Raw genomic sequence first — 20,440 nt, 5'->3', positions numbered from 1 at the left:
ACTGCAGGTCCTCTACCTCAGAGTCCACCATGTTTCTACAGTGGCCCAGAGTGGACAAACTATGCACTGGTTCTAGAGATGATCCTTCACTTGTTTTTTTTTTTGAGTTTTGCAGCCGCTACAGTTTCTCTACTTATCTGGCTACACAGAGAAGCTCTAAATTCTTCTCCTTTGAGTCTGTGCCTTAATGTTGTTCTTCAAGGAACTTGGTTATTTTGCTCAGTTCATCTCAAAAAGGAAGGCAATTTAAAAGTGAAACCTCAAGTTAATACTGGATCACAGAGTGCTGCAGGAATGAGTCCTAAAAGAAAAGAGCATATCACTTAGCATATTAGCCAAGTCAATAAATTTTTTGGTTAAATGCCTGATATAAGGTCTGTATATCTTAACATTTTGTTGTATGACATAAATGAGTCAGTGAATATTTTTTGGATTTTGAAGTTTCTATAAGTCTTCAAAAAGTTGGTTGTAGCTAAATGAGACCACAGAAGTTGTCTGGGACAGTTACGTGTCATCACACTGAACGTTATCCACTTTGTGGTGGTGATGAGAAGTCATGCATCATGCTATACAGTATATAACCAGACATTAGGTTTTTTTTTATTTCTGGTGAATGCATTTACACTTAAAATCATAAAAGTGGTGTTCATTTGTGATGATTACTTGCTGAACCAAATGCGCAAATACAAACTTTGGTTTGCTTATTTTCTGCAGTAATCCAATCAGAAAAGCCCTCTGGCCTTTGTGGAGGGAACCAGACACATGCTAACTTCTGTGCTGGCCTACAAAAATAAGTCATCTGTGCAGCACCCTATTTTAAATTGGAGCTTAAAGTTTTGGTGCAGATCTAAATTTAATCTAGGTTAAGAGTAAAAAATAAACTATGGTTTAAATTTTAACATTTTGGTGCAACATATTAAAAAGTAAACCATGATTTGATAAGGTTTAAAAATCAATCCTTGTTGATGCAACCCAGCCTGAGTCAGATTGTGTGTGTAACTGTGTGCAAGTTTAAGACAGGAAGTAGCATGTGGCCTGTTCTCGCTTCTACATATATGCATGTGATAAATGCATCTGTATTCGTAGAGAGAGATTCTGTATGTGAGATGCTGAGCAGGAAGTACAACTGCTTTCCTCTAACCACTGCAGGTGAAGTGTGTGGGGAACAGAAGGGGGGTTTTCACATTAAAAGGAAAATAAAAGTAAACACAGAAGTCTCTTGGAAACAACACCTTAAAACATGATGGAGGGTTACCCTGTAAAAGTCTTTTACTTCATTTTGCACCATAAAAATGGCAGTAACCCTTCATAGTAAATTATTCTCACAGCAGAGTCACACAGTTGGATAGCAAATTCAAATGTTTATTTACAGCCTCTGCAATTTGTCACAGAGAAAAGTGGTCTAAATACAAAAAAAAAAAAAAAAAAAAAAAAAAAAAATGGCGGCTAATCTCCCTGAGCTTTACAAAAACAATGTGGGACCTGTAGGTGACAGAGGAGAAAGAGAGAGATGTTCTGTACAGAGCCCTAATGCCACTCAAATGAGAAATTACAAAACAATCAGACATATCTCAGTCATGCTTGTACAATATTGTGTACACAAAAGTGAAATCTTTTCCACAAATTGACAGACAAGACTTCCACAAACAATACGTGGTGATTGAAAGAGTGAACAAAAGAACACCAACTTTTGAAACTGCAACACAAACAAGTAGACAGACGTTACTACCAGAGAATTTCCCATAAACAGCTTTTGGCAAACATCAGGACTAACTGTATTGTGAATAAAGACGGTATTGCCTAACTTATTTGTGAACTCTCCCCTACAGTGTATATTCACCGTGATTTGAACTTCACGGACTTAAAAGTATGGCTGTTTTTTTTGTTGTTTAAATAAAAAAAAAAAAAAAAAAAAAAAAGAACAGGAAGACAAAAGGAAAAGACTTTCAGTTCAGGTGTGTACAGCTCAGAGCGATTCCCAATCTTTGTCTTTCTAAAAAGTAAACCAAACCCCAAGTACAAACGGGATCAGCGCACTAACAAGGCCTCAGGGGTTGGCTCATTGGGAACAAGTATTTACACATCCTTCATTGAGTCTGTACATTGCTTTATCAACTGCGTTTTCCACAGAATTATAACCGTCAGTCCTTACTCAGCTTTATTCTTCTGAACGATAACCTGCTTGCATCACATTTAGTTCTCAGTTACGTACTACTTTGCTTTGTCATCCAAGTACTGTTTGTAATAAGGCTTACAGGAGGCCAATGTGATGAGAGGATCATAGCATGACTGTGCCTGCATTGCCTAACAAGCCTTTGTACAATGAATTTAATCATAGCATAAGCACGGCATGCTGGTTTATTCTGTCACTTTCTGCTCACTTCTCTAAAATTATTCCAGGTTGCCTCTTTGCTGTGAATGCCTGACAAAAAGTCACAAAATATTCTGTTATGAGGGGGGGAATCCCAGTAACATTTTACACAAAAAAAAAACAAAAAAAAAAACACCCACTTCTCAAAAAACAGAAATCACAAAACATTCACTTCCCAGAAACCGACAAATCTATGGACAGCAGTGGCAATCACAATAATTAACGTATCAATCCAGAAACTGAACACGTGTACTGTAGATGATAAATCCCCACGGGTACCACAATAGTTCTGTATGCGCGTATCAAGTCTCTGGGGTCATGACGCCAGCCATTTTTGGAGTAAAGTACAGAGCAGTTGTAGCTCCCTGCAGTGTAAGAGCTGTCCATGGAGCACTGAGCTGCCGCTGTCCAACAGGACATCCGTTCTGGGCCGAGACACACACGGTGGTAGGCATGGTAGGAAGTTAAGTGTGGGTTTAGAGGTGTGCGTGTCCATTCTTTTCAAGTCTGTTTTGATGGAGTCCGGGAGGATAAATCATCGTGAGAGAAAGTGTTGTCACCTGTGTGTATTGCTTCTCTTGTGGGAGTGATGCTTTGGTGTCAAGGGCAACGAGATGGCATCACGAGACACTGAATGTGCGTCTGCCAGCTGAGTCTGTTGGAGGTGCTGAGGTGCAGTGGAACCAGTGTTGGGTGAGGGGGAGGAGAGTCGATCAGAAAGGAAAGAGGGGAACAAGAGAGTATGGATATACAACACAGACTCTAGTGCTGAGAATTCTGTGTCGGCTGTCCGTTTGGGATACTGCCATTATTCTGCTCCTCTTCCTCTTCTTCTTCCTCCTCTTCCTCTTCACTGACCAGAAACTCCTCTGGAGGCCAGCGAAGCTCCCCACTCTCGACTTCTCCCTCCGTCGGCTCAACCACAATAGATGGCAGACGATCTTTGAGCTTACAGCAGCGGTCAAAGTCTGAGGGGTCAGGGAATATCTAATGAGGGAAAGACAAGGGTAAAATATTGGTTATCAATCTTTGATTTAAAGCATAATATGCAGAATTTTCCTTTAAAAAACAAAACAATGTATAGACTCATATAAACATCCCTCTAAATCATCACATAGGAGCCACTTGAAGTGAGTAAACTAAAAATGCAGGAACTTGAGGACAGAGGAAACAGAATTAAATAATCCAAAAAGTTGCATTATTGTTTCTCATGTGTAAATGCACACGCAGCAACTCTTTCACGGAGGAGACAAACTCTAATTCCTGCCTGCTGAACATATCTGCCATTAATCAAAATGCTAATTTTTATGATCTCGCCGGTCCAATCTGAAGATTAACCTCAGTGTCTGTCATAACTGCAGTCAGTGTTTCACTAGCGTGCAGGTTTTGAGTTGGGGACCAGCGTTACATCACCATGTTCTCTCTTTGCTGCTCTCTGTCTGTGAGAGCTGCAGAGAGATACACATTCATAGGCAGAGCAGGAGGAGGATCTCTTCAGCTGTATTCACACAAAATCTGGCCTTGTGTGGAGGTGTGGGCCTGTTTATTTGTGCTTATATAAATACTGTGAAACAGTCAGTGAGAACAAAGCAGTGAATAAGAATAATAAAATCTATGTTCTAACAGCGTTCCTTTCTTAATTCACCCTCTCTCCCCGTTTCTCTTTCATTGAGTCAGGGATGAGGAGTCAACTTTGAATGCTGCATTTCCAAAACAATCCTACATATTCAACCTTTAAACTCTGGAGTTAATACAGTTCATTTTCCAGGCTGCAGAGCAGGTTTTTTCAAGCTAGGAGATCCAGCTGTCTCGTACTGTACGGCAAGAAGTCATTTGTGAGCATATTTGTGATTAGTGCTAAGTGTGCGGTAGTCCTGAGCCTTGTAGAAGTGTTGCAGGCACCGCTACAAGGCTAAACAACCGTGAAGGAAGTGATGTGAAGACTAAACATCTGTGACGGGAAGTTGTTGCATAAAATCCCAGTGGCGTACCTGCTCTTTGCCCAGCCCACATTCCTCTCACAGCCATGCTAGCTTTCCACATAGGTGCTCACCCAAAAAACAAATTGCACAAGGGGAGCGTTACATCAGTGGCAGTGTACGGGCAAATGAGGCATGTCTAGTGAGACTTACGGCAAATGCTGCATCATGTTTAATCTAAATGCTTTGAAAGGCATTGTGCCAAGCAGCTCGTAGCTGCTTACGAACTCATCCCAGTACCACGTCACCCCCCTAGTCAGAAGATTATACAAGAGCATAATCATGGCATTTGAAATCAGCAGTAAGTTGAAAACAAAAAGGTAAAGGTTTACTGGGACATGATTTGTTCATAAATAGAGCATCCATCTCTATAACAGTGAGCAGTGTTGAATTCTTTATATTCCTGTGGAGATGGTGATTGGAAAAAAGGTTTAGGAAAGAATGGAGTTATCTGCAAATCCAGACTGATATGTCTGCTTATAAACGCAGCGTGCCACACTCAAATGTTTGGATCTAAACTGAAGGGCATGAGAGACATTCTGACAAGAGAGATTACATGCATTCCCTGTCCTGGCAGATTGGACATCAACCTCAGACTTTCTCTGTTCTCAGGAACCAGAGAAATGGCCTGGGGGAAAAAAGCCTGCCACTCCTGGTCCAAGAACAGCATTTTTTTTTGCTGTTGTTTGGATAAAGTGGATGAATATTTTTAGACCTGCATATTTCACTCCAAGACATTGGAAGGAGGGGTGGGGGGGGTGGGGGTGGGGTGGTGTCGCTGTCTGGGCAAAGAGCCGAGTGGAAAGAAAGCATTAGATGAGGCAGAAGAGGGGGGGAAGAGATAGAGGGGATCCAGCTGTGTGTGTCCAAGTCTCCATGAATTCTATAGGAGACAGATGAGAAGGGAGGAAAAAGACAAAAAACTATAAATATGTCTAGTGAATGAGAGTTTGTCAGATTATGAAAGCACGTATGCTCTACAAACAGCTGCGTACAGAACCACGCCAAGAGGTGTGATTACATGCGTCTAACTATGTGTGTGAGCATGTCTGTGTTCATGTCTAATGCCTGCGTGTAGCTGCATTTCCTGGCCTGCATTGCCAATCCTCGCTGTGCGTCAGCACCAAGGGGAGTTAGGCAGCGAATGACCTTGCCTTTGGACCCCTAGCGAACACATGTCATAACTTGTTTCACTTCCAGTGGCAGGAAGCTACGACACATCATTGGCCAGGCACAATGCCGGCTATTTTGGGATCTTCTGGGGTGCGTGGCTGGGCTGGGAGAGGGTGCACGCTATACGCCTGAATCATGACATTGCCTTTTGACATGATAATTCAGTAAATCAGGAAACATTTGTTCATCCTTCTCCACTATTAGGTCACAGTCAGCTCAATACCTTTTATAGGTGCAGCTGGAATTTAATGGTCACACAGTTTGTGTCAAACCCCCCCGACACCCATAACGGAGGAAGTGACTGGAGGCAGCATCACTGCTCCATACAGTGCTGCGTCTCTAAGGGAGTGGCTGGGACCTTGGGCACATGGCCGAGGTGAGGAGTGGGGATGGAAAGATTGGAAAAACGGCACCCTCCTTTTCTCCCACTCATCCGCTCCTCTCATCCTCTCAGACAGGCTCACAGCTGGGGTGTGAACTGTGAGGAAAGGAAGCCAGCCTTTTCCTCTGGGTCAGTCTACATCCTCTCAGAGTCAACGTCTGCATACAGCGTGGCATTAGCATGCCAGTGTATTAGGTTTATGAATGAGCACCTTTCATAAAACTAATTAAATTATATCAATCTGGTATGAAATTATTGTTCTCCATTCAGGCTGTTCCAGCTGCTGGAGGATTCTGGCTCACAAGAAGCAAATCACTACCACTCACTCTGGGCCTATCCAGTACTTTTTGGCGCAAGATTTACACAGAATCAGTGACTATATTTGGAACAAAAAATTTTATCTGAGACAAACTCCTTTTTGGGCTTTTATGTTCAACATAAGAAAACTTATTTGGAATACTTGGAAGCATTTGATCCTTTACAGTCTCAGGTCTAAACTGGGTTAGCTTAGCTCTCTTTATGGGGTGACTGTCTCAAGGTCAACTGCACTAATCTAGTCTCTGCACTTACTTTTCCCGTGGTAAAGTGTGTGTTTCTGTGAAATACAACACGTGTACGACAGAACAGTCCGATGTTTGCTGGGATGTCGGCTAGCTTCAGCCGCAGGTCTTTGAACATGGGATCATCTACATAGCCATCAATGTCATACCCTTTTATCTGGTTCTTGTTTTAAAATGTGTCAGAGTGTTTCTGTAGCATGCTGCAAAGGTGGATCACTAGGTGTGTTATCTAACTAAAGATAACTAAACTGCTGTTGTGCAATTCTAAATAAAGGATTAAAAAATTGTTTCAACAGGAAATGCACTTTTAATGCTATGAAATATTAAAGCCTCAGCAGGTGGAACTTTCTCAAGAACATTAGGGTTAACTCTGATCCATCAGTTAAGATGCAGCTTTAGTAACCATTAGACTTCCTGTCAACAACTGTAGAAGCTCTTGAGTCAGTCTGTGTCTTTACAGTAAAATGTCTTCAGTATTAAAATGGGCCCTTTAATTCTTTTTTTAACCCTGGATACACATGTGACACTAAAATAAGCACACGGCTGTGTGTTTAAGTAGTCTTCTTTTTAAGACTGCCCTGTTGAGCTGACAGTAAAACAAAGCCGCTGGCAACACCTTGTCAAGACCACCTGATGGCTGCTTCTCTCCCTCTCGGTTTCTCTCTCTCTCTCAATCTGCAGGGGTTATTTTTATGACTGGCTGCAGTAAATTACAGAAAATTTCCCCAGACACACAAATGTATCCTTTGTGTTTTAAGTTGTGACCGGCTGTAACCTCAAATGTCCTCTTACCAACACATTAGAGAACGAAAAACGAAGGACGTAGCATTTTGCTGTAATTTTCCCCTGCAATTTCATTATCAGTTTTTAAAATTGCAACCTATATGCATATTTATCAGACAGATCGATAAATAGGGGTGGGTGACACAAAAATACTCTATTCTGTAGAGAATATACTATTCTCCTGATAATGTTTTAACATTTTTTGGTATCCACTGACACCAGTATCTATACTTAAATCAAGACTGTGTTGGTAGTATCACTATTTTGCGGATCAATCCACCCTCCCTTAATCTTTATGCTACACTTATGACAATAATTTGTTAGCCTCATAATGGTTAACATGATTAAACTGCTCTCTTACACAGAAACAATTCAGCTCAGCTAGGACTCCTGTAGCTTAAACATAAAATAAAAAAGAATAAAATAATAATAAAAAAAAACCCAATATTAATCTTAAAGTTCTTCTTCAGAATCTGGTTTATTGCCAAGTGGGTTTTCACATGCAAGGAATTTTCTTTGGTGTATTGGTGCATGGCAATAAACACAGTAAGCAACAACTAAGTAATGAAGAATAAATAGAAATAGAAACTTGACAATAAAATATGAAAAACATGTTTACACAATACTGACATTTCCATCATCTCGTACTAAGTGCAGCTGCTTTTGCCAAATCACAACATGCAGCGGCTGCTCCCTTCTGCTCCTGCTGACGTCAATCCAATTCATGATAATGAACGGATGAAGACCAGAATAAAATTCCCATGCCACATAAAAATGTACGGGCAGGGAGCTGGGACGGTCATACGTGTGGTGTGTGTGTGTGTGTGTGTGTGTGTGTGTGTGTGTGTGTGTGTGTGTGTGTGTGTGTGTGTGTGTGTGTGTGTGTGTGTGTGTGTGTGTGTGTGTGTGAACTGTGTGTCTCCTACCTGGAAGGAGAGTCTGTCCTTGCTGGGGCTGAGCCTCATGTCCTCCATGGGGGTGCTGTTGATCATCACCTCAGTCATATCTCGGCTGGGCACGAACACTGGGCTGCAGGGTTGAAAGAAAAGAAGTTGTGATTAAATATATTGAGCAAAGGTGAATATGGTCCATATGAGAGAGGAAAAAATAAATAAATTTCTTTGTCTCACATCTTAAAAACAAATGCATACAACACACAACCTTTCAGCCCTAAGAGATGGTACACAAGACTGCGTCATTACTTCTTCCCAGTGACAAGAATGAATGAAATTCTGTACCATAACTTTAAAAGAAATTAAACTTGCAGAGATCCCCCAAGACTAAGGATGTGCTTGATTAGTCTGCTACCCCTGCTACCACCAGTTGTCAGCACTTGAAATACCAGTCAGTTAAACTATTAATATACATATACACTTAACTGCTGTTTGTGGTGACATGGCTGCCTGCCACTAGCTGGGGCTGCAGCCCCGGCAGACTGCAATTCTAATCTAGCAAGGTGGACAGTTGAACAAAGATGACTCAAATTCGTAGAAGCAGAGTGGTTTGGCAGCATTTTATCTATAAGATGAAAATAGGATTGTATTACGCTGTGTCACGATACACAGGCATATAACCACTCGACTGGGTCAATGTGTAACCACATTCAGGACAGACATGTGGACGTAAACCTGCAGGAAGAGCAGGTTGCTGGCGCTAGCACTTCTAACATGAAGCCATACTGTGTGGTAGCTAACATCAGCTGCACACGAATGAAAAAATGAAAACAGTGTCAACAATATTATGTTTATTATGTATGTATTATGTTTATGTATGTTTTGAGGGATAGTGTGCAATAGGTTGATAATGCACAATGCATAGTGCCACACATTTAAAATAAATGTCATCCCCATTGCTTTTGAACAAAATATACTACAGGCAGTCTGGTTAGATACAATGAGAACATATGGCTGCTTAACGTCATGGTAATGAACAACTGTCAATAACTGCATGTAACAAAAGATTAAACCAACAAATGACAAGTATTTCAAACCATCCCTGTGTATACAGGCTGTCAGAATGTGAAAGTCATGGTGTTTTACTTCCACATGTTCAACAGTTTTGTTTATTCGCTGCACATCTTGACCACAACACACAGAGCATCTAGTCCACAGTGCTCTGTGTGTTAATGCACTGCAAAGCTGCACAGCAGCTCAGACTGAAGCTTGCATAAGGTGGCCATTTCTAAATACAGGATGATGTGCTCTTGCACTAGCAACCAGAGAACACAGTAATTGTGAGAGTGTGCTGGGGGCGTGCTGTGGTATTTGACTGGGGTGGAACTCTGTGCACTCAGTTCCATCAAAGCTTGGCCAAACTTTCCATTTTAGATGAAAGTAACAAGAGTTTGTTTATCCATGTTCAGTGCTTTCACTATCCAGCATTGTCGTAGTAAAGCTTTAAACAAATGACTCGAAGCAGGTCCCGGGACTGATGGAGACGCTGCCTTGAGACAAGATGCTGAGCGGCCTTCTCACGCTCTCTATTTAAAGCCCGGTGCCTTGTGGTCAGTGGCCACAGGCTTGTGGTTTGTGTGGTCACTGGCCATTTAGAACAAAGAAAATAGAACACGACAAGAGGCTCACTCACAACCTCACATTATCTGATTCAGTGGAGCCGTTTTTTTGTGTGTGTGGGCTTCGCTTGACCTACTTGGAATCTTAAATAAAAATGTTTATTTTTGGATATGCCAGAATGGTGAAAAATTATTCAGAGGAAGTGATTAAAACATGGTTTTAAAATAAGACGAGCGATTATATAAACACGATCCAGGGAATTAATGTCACCATTCACAATAGTTTTATTCATCTATCAAAACCACCACTGCTTCACAGTCCATTTAAAAAAACAAAAATAACTGAATCGCTTTACTGTCTGATAAGTTATACAAACAGAAGTCCTCTTTAAAAACAAAGTGTCACAACCTACAATAGCTTTGCTTCATCTGCAATTACAACATGAAACTATTCTGTGGAATTTCTTTGTAAAGTACAGTGGTGCCTTTCTCTCCATTTATGACTCATGCAACTCATTATACTGAGAATACTGTTCATGAAGATATATATATGTACACTAAATAACAGTTTATTGTTGTTTTTCTGACAAACTGTCACACTGCAAATGGAAGCGCAGCTTACATTCCAGCAAACCGTGCTGGACAAATAAATCCTGCATGAATTACACTTTAATTTTGTCTTCAAGTGAGTCTATGTAACCTTTCAAAGAAGAGATCATATACTCTTCTTCTCCAACATGAAAGTTCATGGGCAATAAAATGCTTTCTTTCTCAGTTCAATGCTGCTACAACCTTACTTGGTCCAGTATGACCAGTAACTTTAAGTGTATGCTGTACTTAGAATATTTTCACTGCTTTACCTTGCCATCAGACAGCCTTTTTCTGGAATGAGAAAACTGACGCTCAACCAAACTCCATTAACGAAATCAGTAATTTTACTTCAGAACACAGGAGTTGCTCATCTTCCACAGCCTCAATCTGTTACTTTGTTCATGTTATTGTGTGACTTCGGTGAATCCAAACTAACCTTTCAAAACATAGAAGTCACACAGAAACAAACAAACTAAACAACTGAGGCAGCCATAAACCACGTTCTGTTAGGTAAGATTACTGATTTCGCCTATGAAGTTTGGTTGAGAAAGAGAACAATATTTGGCTTGGATAACAGTGGTTTCTGGTTGGAAAAGGCCACTTGACAGCAAGGTTAAGTGGTGGAAATATTCTAAATATAGCATCCACTTAAACAATGATTTTTGCGGATGGACCTTTTTTAATAATGATTAAAATATGTTTTGCTGCCGGCTATGTCCACAAAAGTATACTGCTTAGCTTTTGTGCTGGTACTTCTCTCTGTTGGGCATTGTTTACCTTTGTTGATCATGTTGCCAGTGTTTTGAGTGGAACATTTCTGTTCAGAAATACACACACACACACACACACACACACACACACACACACACACACACAGCATGCCTAACAGTCTTCATGCAGACTCCACAAAGAAGTACCATTAACACAAATTCATCCTGAGGAGGGGAGAAACGCATGACGAGTCAGGAGATCATTAACCCCTGAAGCAACAGCATTTATCAATCAGTTTTTCCATCCTACATTAACACACGCCCCTTGTATCTTTCATGAGGAAACACTGACATCACAGCAGGGTGTAGGGTGCCTCTGAAAGTGAGGAAATTGAAAACCTTGTGGATGAATTACTATAAAGTAACCTTTACTGCACCAGTCAGACGACACGGCATACTTGGCCGAAACAATACCCGGATATCCAAAAATAAAAAGGAGGAGGCTTGAAGGATACACAAGGTTTAACATGGAAAAAATAATGTCAGCTGGGGCTGCTCTTGAACGTATTTCATCCTTGAGTGAGGTGCGGTGAGGGTGAGGCAGGCATGCAAAAAGCAACGGAGGAGGGGACAGAGAGATGAACAGTGACAGTGAAGACCTGAGCAGAGGAGGAGGAGGAGGAGGAGAGGGGAAGAACAGAGGGAGGGAAGGGAAAGAAAAGATAAACACTCGGGCCTTGCCAGTCATATTTCTGTTCGGGGATCTTATAAACATCCTGCTCGGCTAAGAATAACAGAACATCGGCCTAATAAAACATAAAGGGGCACAATGAGGAGGAAGTGGGGGTGCACAAGTAACAAGTCAACCTGGGAGGAAACAAACACCATCACATCTATTATAATGTGTCCCTCTCACAGAAGTAGAATACTGGATTCCTAGAAAGGAGACATTAAGTGATATGTAAGTAACCAATATGGCATCAGATCTACATGGACTACAGCTAGTTAAAGGTGGGGTAGGAACTTTATTTTGCCATCAGTGGGCAAAAGTTCCATAATAACCTTTAAAATCAAGTAGTGTGAGAGAAAACTAGACTTCTTGTTTTTAGCCTTTAAAAATGTATCCCATCACGGGAGACTTTGACCAATCACAGTCAGTAAGATTCTTAATTAAAGTATTTCAGCATCTATGATTTGATGACCTGGCAATGAAGCTCAAATCAACCATCTTTCTCCAGAATCATTTTCTGCACCAAACTCTGCGGCCAAGAGCACATATGTGTGACTGAATGTCGTGTCTGAATGATGCTGCAACTGCATCACAATGCACTGAAAAAACAATTAATGGGATGACTTAATTAATTTGCTTTGCCAATTAAAGTAAAATTTAAGTTTTTTTCAAATTAAGTTAACAAGTTAGATGAAAACATTAATGCCACAAAAATTTAAGTCAACTTAAAGTTTCCAGTTTTCCAACTCAATTATTTGCTTAGACCAAAAGTAAAATGCTACTTCTTTACAACCTAATAAAAGGAAAGGAAAGTCTAGTTTTTTTTGCAGTAACCTCAGGGTGCTACTTTAGTTTGCTAACGTCTCATTTAATGACAGTTAGTTTCAGTGAGTTTATGAAAACTTAAAAAAAACAACACAATTTAACCAATTCAGGTGGATAATTTTATGTCCAACACCATACATTATTTGATCTCAAAATATAACTTTGTCTTGCATCAGACTTAATGTCATTTTCCGGATTGGCAGGAAAAAAGGACGGCTCAACTGTAGGGGAAAAAACTGGAAAAGATGTGGCTGTCATGACATCAAACTTACAATACTAAAGGAAACCTAACTGACACATTTTTGCTGAAACAAGAATAGCAGGTAAAGGGAATGGGGTGTAGTTATAATCCAAAAAAGTAGACTGCTATCACTAAAGCAGAAAGCTGGATGAGTCTCATTCAAAACATTACTTCAACTACTATTAAAATATATTTTTACAGTGTAGGCAAGTGACAAGTTGCATGTTTTACAACAAATGGCCTTTGTTCGATTAACATTCGAGGCTAGTGTGGCAGATGGTTTTTGACCTGGTCCTGCCAGTTTCCTAATGCCACAACCAGTCAGGGCACAGATGGACAGCAGGTGTCCAAAACACACATCGGAAGGATTAATACAGGTTTGAGCTTAAACTATCTGTCGATTTGGTGATAGACTATATTAGTACATTCACGAGCATCGGTAAAGTCCCTTAAACCATTGAACTACTGCTTTAAATGACTTGTTATCCGGGTTAGCACCAACAAACTTGTCTGACTAATCTAGGTCAAATTATGTGGACAGCAACTAATATTACAACCTAACATCATATAACAAATTACATGAGCAACAAATTTTGTTGCAATATGAGAAGTAATAAAAAAAAAAAGTCAACCAAAACCAACAAACCAGAGGAGTTCAACCAGAGTTGACCAACCAGTCAACCAAACAAAACTCTCATCTGCCATGTTTCTGCATATAAGAGACAACTCAACTCGTGTAACAAAATTTGTTTTTTGCATGAATTTTCCCAGTCAGGAAGTAATTCTACACTTAAATGCAGGATTTATCAGCAACATTTTAAAATCAATTTATCGATCAACTAATTTTTCATTAAAAACTCAGTTTCAGCTTCTGGAATGTGAAAAAATGGTGTTTTCCTTCTATGGTTGCAAGTTGCATATTTTTGCCGTTTGAAATGTTAATCAGACAGAGAGGCACTTTGGGAACGTCATCTTAGACTATGAATTAGTAATTAAGAATAGTTGGCACATTAAACCCCAATAAAAAAAAAGTTGTTTTTGATTTAATCAATTATTTTAAAAGCTACACTCACATGAAAGATAACCAAGTTCATCAGTGATGTCCTTTCCAGTGATTTTTTTTAAATCACCCCAAGTAGGGCTGATCAATATAGCTTATATATTATATATATATTATATATGATTCCACTCCACAATTTACAAAGTCTATCTCAGTGTACACATTTTCTCAAATAACATACCATTAGGTTGGGCAATATGGACAAAATCAAACATCACAATATTTTTAACTATATACAAATATTAATCGCTATTGACACATTATTGTGGGAACAAATGGTGGTTTCACAAAATATGAAAACAAAAACCTGATCTTTAATCATTGGTAATGTGGATTTAATGACTAATTGGAAAAAAACAACTAGCCAGTACAGTCTGTTAAGTTCTATCCAGTCCCATGATCACAATATCAATATAATAGATATATTGCCCTAATAAAAGCTGAAGACAATGTGATTTTTACTGAAGGTACAGACAACTGTACTGACCCAGTGACCGGTGGAAGAGCAGACATGCTGTTCTAAGCTGTCTGCTTGTAAAACATCTACCTAACCTCATTATATAGTTACCATATGTCCTGCAAGTCTTACCTAACATGACACAAGGTTCATCCACCTGCCTCAAGACCATACAAGGACAAGGCCACACAAGCTCCATGCATGTCTGTACTGTAGAGGCACTGACAGGAGCCCCAAGTGGTTTCTGCAACCGTCTCAACTGTACAAGAGGAGGAGGGGGATCTGCATGTTGCATTATCAACATTGTTTCCTCTGCTGCCACCCCACAGTTCTTACTACTACTATCATAAATCCCAGCCTGTGTGGTGACAGGGCAGAGCTGCCAACGCTGAGCCGAGTCACACAGCTCTGCAGGCATGTGGGCAGTGCAGGGGGGACTGAGTAAGACCCCCAGGAGTGTGCTGGAATGAATGGGTTATATCCGGATCCCTGTGGGTTGAGTCTACCACTGAAGATCAGATACCACTGCAGTGCCTTAATGGTAATCTTAGTGATGTGTGCGGGAGTGAAATTGACCTTATATGCCCAAAAACTTGCACTACATTTATATGCGTTGATAATATTAAGTATTGGATGGTTTTTGATTTAGGGGTTACTGTGATCTGATTATTACTTGGTTTGATTATACATTGTGTAGCAACCAATTAATGTTCCCTGGTTTTATTGTCTGAAACTAGTCGGATGTCAAGTTGTTGGCAAGCGTGTTGTGTGATGCAGTGGCATGGAATCCAAAGCAAATTTCCCTGTAGGACAATTAAGTATACCTTACCTAAGTTTTCTATATGTTGTTAGATATAGGCTATTGTTTTGAGCAAAAGGTCTTCCTGTTTGCACAGATAGAAAGCCACAGTGCAGACACTACAATGTTTTTAGAGGGGAACTTGCAGCATGCAGATCTGGATCAAACAATCCTCAAAGTTTCTGACATATGTTTGAAAATAAAAGTAACCCTGCACTGAAAAAAGTAAAGTAAAACTCTGTTTTGGGATTTTTCATGCAGAACAGAGAAGCGTAGGTCTAGTAAACACAGGCAAGAAAACATCGTGTGGTTACAGTAAAGAGGTCGATTGTGAACTTCCTGGTAGAGACAGCCAGAAGCCTGCTGCTGAGGTTTGAACAGCGCAAGCAAAAACAATGTTTCAAAGCAACTTGCATATCCTCTCTATACAGACAGGAAAACATTCGACAGATAAGAGAGCAGAAAGACTCAAATAAACAAAGATGCACTCGTTATTCCTGTGCCAACAAGTAATTCAAGGAGAGATTGTCAGAACAAACTGTGAAAAAATGACACAGATAACAGATAGGAGTAATAGATAGGGGCAGAGTGAATCCATCCTTCTCTGATTGTACTGCACCTGCAGCACAGAAGACCAGAGAATAAAAACAGTGTCTTACTATATTCACATGTTTAAGTATAAAGTTAACTGACAATTAGCTTCATTATTGATTGATTTGCGGGTTATTTTCACGATCGTCAATAAAAAGTTTTTAAAAAAAGGCCAAAATAACCACTTTATATTTCTTCTTATGCCCAACCAACAGTCCAAAGCCCATTTATTATCATAAATGACCAATAAAAGCATCAAATCCTTAAAATTTAAGAAGCTGGAGTCAGCAAATGTTTGCATTTTTTTCTTGACGAATGCCTGAAACAATTACTCGATTATCAAAACAGCTGGCAACTAACAATTATTTTAATTGTTGATTAATGCATCAATGATTCTTTTTTGATTAATCGATAAGTTGTTTGGTCTATAATGTCAGAAAATTATGAAAAATGTAGATCTGTGTTTCTCAGAGCCTAAAATTATTTCCTCAAATGTCTTTTTTGTCCACAACCAAAAGATATTTTCATTAAAACTGATAAATCAATTATCATAGTTGCCAACTAGTCAATTATTCGATTATTTATTGGAGCTCCAAGTTGTTTAGTCTGTAAAATGTAAAAAAATCGTGAATAATTCTAATCTCAATTTCCCTCAAAATTGCTTCTGTTGTCCAACCAACAGTCCAAAACCTAAACACCTTTGATTTACTATCAGAAATGACAAAGAAAAGCACCAAATTCTTACATTTAAGAAGCTGGAACCAGCAAATGATTGACATTATTGCTTCAAAAATGACTGAAAATAATTATTATTAGCAAAATAACAACAAATTTTCTTTCAACTAGCTGTACAAATGACTAATCATTGAAGCTCTAAAGCAAGGCTGTTTTCTTCCTGGCTAAAAAAAATCTTGAGAAAAAGGGATTAAAGTGCATTTTATCCCTAAATAGAACAGTTGCAAATTAGACACTGTGACCACAATGACCTTTCAGACTGAGAACATGCAGCAACATTTATCAAACTGGCAGCTGACAGCTTTTTGCATACAAAAAAAAGAAAGAAAGAAAGAAAGAGTGAGATCTAGATTTGTCTTTTTTCCAATCTGTGTGCCATGACATTTCTAATTTCAGGGGCAACACCCCACAGACAATCTCAAAAGGAAAATGAGTGGGTGTAGCAACAAAGGTGGCTGATTCTGAGGGAAAACACCAAGCAAAAAAAACCCCACAACTACTTTACATTGTTCATTGTTCTTACCTGTCAGGTGCAAAGCCAACAGATATAGTTTTTAATACTTTATTTTTTCTGTTGAGTAGGGGGGAAAATGCACCAAAGAAGCAAAGCACTGCTGCTGTCACATGTAAACAGGTGAAAGAGGAAAAGATGTACTCACCAGTAGATCTGCGGGGAAAATACAGACATGAATTCACACCTGCTGTCAATTCTGCTGATTAGGGAAGGTAATTAACAGCCTCTTCGTCTCTTCTTCTACTTTTTCTGTCTTCGTTTTCTCCTCCGCGGCTTCACGAGACGCTCAAACAAACCGAAACTAAGTGTGGGACAAAAGTCTGACAGCCTGGGGACGAGGACGCAGCTCTTTAAATTCGTCTGTCTGCTCAGCACCACACTTGTGTTTGAGTATTTATGCGAGAGGCGTGTGCCTCTCAGCCACAGACACACCTCCTCCCTGCGCCGGCCAGAAAAACCTCAATGGCAGCTCGTTATCAGCAGCAGCCAATCAGAGCGCAGGTAACGTGAGCCCCCGCCCCCCTCCAGCCCTGATGACGGCAGCAGCGGCTGAACCTTCTCATTGGGAATGGACGAGGAGATACTGCATGATGCTATTGATTTGTAGTCTCCAAGGCAACTAAATGACAGTCTTACCTCCTCTTGAATGACAAAAAACACAGTGATTCGTCCGTTAGGTAATCCGTGACATTTATCCCAATGAGGAGACAGTCAGAGGGGAGGAGACAGAGCTGCTCTGCTCCTCTCATTCACAAATATATTCCAAGGGCAAGTCAATGTCTGCAGATTTTTACTAGCAGTGAATGGTCTTACTGCAGGGTTTGTGTTTTTTAAAATACACAATATAAAGCATGCATGGTACACGTCTCCACAAGCCTGTTTCATCAATGTCAAAATTACGTCCTCAAAGAACCTATAATAAGTCTGATTTTCCACGACCTGACCTCGTTTATGTAAAGGTCAGGACCTCTGGGACATAGCTGACCTTCACACCTTGTAAAATGCCCAGTTGTCTTTCTCCCTGCACGCACTGTGCTGTACATTGGCTCAGTCAAAGCAGGTGCACAGGAGGCTCTGGTTTGAGAAGTAAATGGTAAAATGTCAGTAGGCCTCTACTGCCACCTTGTGACCAACCAGGGATGAGACCTTTTTTTTTTTTTCATTTGCTTGAACTCATTGTTCATTTGGAAGTTTCACTTTCAAAACTTGGAACTAAGCTGAAAGCTACTGGCCAGAATGAAAAATTTTGTGTGCACAATGCTCTACGCTTACAAAACATTAAAGGGATAGTTCACCCCAAAATGAAAATGTAGTCATTATCTACTCACCCTCATGCCGACTGATGGTCAGGTTTAGTTTTTTACTCCACAAAATACTTCAGCAAAATACATCATTTACATCATGTTTTTAGCCTCCCTCCAGATCCTTAGTTTGTAGCCACGTTTACGTACACATGCACACCATCTGAAATGTGTGGTTTGACAGTGTGCAAGTGCAAGCGAACAGCATGTCTGAGTTTTAGGGGACTTGGATTACACCAGACGAGCAGTATGGAGGCATTTTATGTTTTTGTGTGTGTGGTTGTTTTTTTCTGTTTGAAAACTGGTCACCATTCACTTCAGTTGTTTGGGAGATTCTGCAACGTCGTTTTCCTGTGAGACTCCAGCAGTGTTTTGTGAACAAAAAAACGAAACCCGACCTTTAATCGGCATGAGTGTGAGTGGATAATGACTGAATTTTCAGTTTACCTGAACTGTCCCTGTAAAAACATGCAACAAAAGCAAACACTTCAATCAAACAACACAACTTGTGGTCAAATTAATAATGTCTCAATCTTTCAAACAAAACACAAATTACAGCTATCAGTTTTTCTCATTTGCCTGAACACATTTGTCCATTCAGACGTTACATTTTGAAAACAATAGCAACACAGAGGTGTTCCCATCTTTAATAGATGGAAAAGGACTGATCGCTGATTGAGGAGTTGTAAAAAGGACTTTCACACCTGCTTCATTAAAGGCCGATAATTCTGCAAATAATTTCTGTCGGCTGTGAATAAATATTTTTCTTTTGTTTATGTAACATTCATCCAATAGAGAGTTCGGTCTTTCTATGATATCTGTTTTGAAAAAGGGGTGTGAAAAATGTGTGAAACCAGTGAAAAAGTGTGAACAGAAGATTTCTGCTGTGCTAAGAAGGTGATGATGAAGATCAACTAGATCCCAGACTCAGTTTCATTAAGTGTGTCCTAACAATCAAGGAAAAACAGTAATGAAAATATTGTGTAAATTATAGCATTTTGGAAGAAGGCACATTAGTACAGTAAGAGTAAATGTTAAAATATTACCCCATTGTCTTTGTGGTGACATAAACACTAAATTATTATGCAGCTCACAGCATCAGTGAATCTGGCAGTTGGCTAATGCCCTTTAATAAAATCTCTTGGGTGACAGCAGATGGCACACATGCTCAGCAGAAATAAGCACTTTGTGAATCTGATTTTAACAAACAAAAGTTTTCTTTAACCCCTTCAAAGCAACTGACAACTATTGTACAAAACATTAAAAACTCATGCATTTTTGTACAGTTCAAGCTGACAGAAAAAAAAAATCAAACAGAGACCCTTTACTTTCCAGCCAAAAACCCACGTATAGGCTCTGGTCTGAATGGTTCAGTCACAGTGAAATTGCTTTAAAGGAGATTTGGAACGAGCTGATGCTGATTATAAATGTGGTTGCGTGGAAAATAAGTGAGCCCAGTTAAAGATCAGACATATTGTAGTTCAGTGGTGAACAGGCTGTAGCACAGATTTTTTTGTAATACTGTGGACATGAGTCCCCCCTTTGTCCTCAATGAGCATTTCTTTGGAACTCAGCTGTTAATCACGTGGAACTGGACAGAGGATAAAACCAGCAACAGCTACTTACAGCCTGCCTTCAACATCTGGAGGAGGTACTTCCAATAAATGTTGAAGACAGGAGTTGTTCTTGGAGGTATTTACTGGAAACAGAATTGGACATTAAATCAATCAAGATGAGATACTGTATATGACAGTTGAGGGACTGTAGAAAAAAAAGATTTTCCTTTTTCATGGCATTCATATTGATATGAAATAGCTGAGTAAACATAATTGCTATCAACAACATGCCCAACAACAGCACCTGAACTGAATGGAACAGAACCTTAATTATTATTATGATTATTATTATGTGCTATTTGGCTGCTTCATGGCTGCTGTGAAAAAGGTCTATAGTGACTTACACAAAAAAAGCTGTAATGAACTCCGGCGAGGACATTTCAGGGGTATTTACAAGATGCCTGTCAGTATTTGTTGGGTCACAGATCTGACAAAATGGTGGATGTAAACAGAGTCAGTTAAACTGTAACTGCTATGGAAATGCATGGTTGCTGGAACTGAAATGCACAG

At 39.8% G+C, this 20,440-nt stretch overlaps 1 protein-coding gene across 1 annotated transcript; it reads right to left on the bottom strand.

Moving 5' to 3' along the window:
- Positions 1-1,341: 1,341 nt before the first annotated feature.
- Positions 1,342-17,398, bottom strand: lbh (LBH regulator of WNT signaling pathway). The gene is made up of 3 exons (XM_084742759.1): positions 17,159-17,398; positions 8,175-8,277; positions 1,342-3,358 (listed from the first exon to the last, which is right to left on the bottom strand). The coding sequence occupies exons 1-3, from the start codon at positions 17,185-17,187 to the stop codon at positions 3,134-3,136; spliced, it is 357 nt and encodes a 118-aa protein (XP_084598885.1). The 5' UTR covers positions 17,188-17,398; the 3' UTR covers positions 1,342-3,133.
- Between the last annotated feature and the right edge of the window lie 3,042 nt (positions 17,399-20,440).

Source organism: Lutjanus erythropterus, chromosome 18 (genome assembly GCF_056507025.1).
Source record: "Lutjanus erythropterus isolate fLutEry1 chromosome 18, fLutEry1.hap2, whole genome shotgun sequence".
Taxonomy (NCBI): Eukaryota; Metazoa; Chordata; class Actinopteri; order Lutjaniformes; family Lutjanidae; genus Lutjanus; species Lutjanus erythropterus.
Note: the sequence above shows the minus strand (reverse complement) of the source record. Positions and strands in the feature narration are given on the sequence as shown.

Coding starts and splice junctions, on each gene's coding strand:
- lbh (XM_084742759.1), bottom strand. CDS start 17,187: ATGTCTGTATTTTCCCCGCAGATCTACTG. Junction 8,278..17,158: donor TTTTCCCCGCAGATCTACTG/GTGAGTACATCT, acceptor TCAACCCTGCAG/CCCAGTGTTCGTGCCCAGCC. Junction 3,359..8,174: donor AGGACAGACTCTCCTTCCAG/GTAGGAGACACA, acceptor TTCCCTCATTAG/ATATTCCCTGACCCCTCAGA.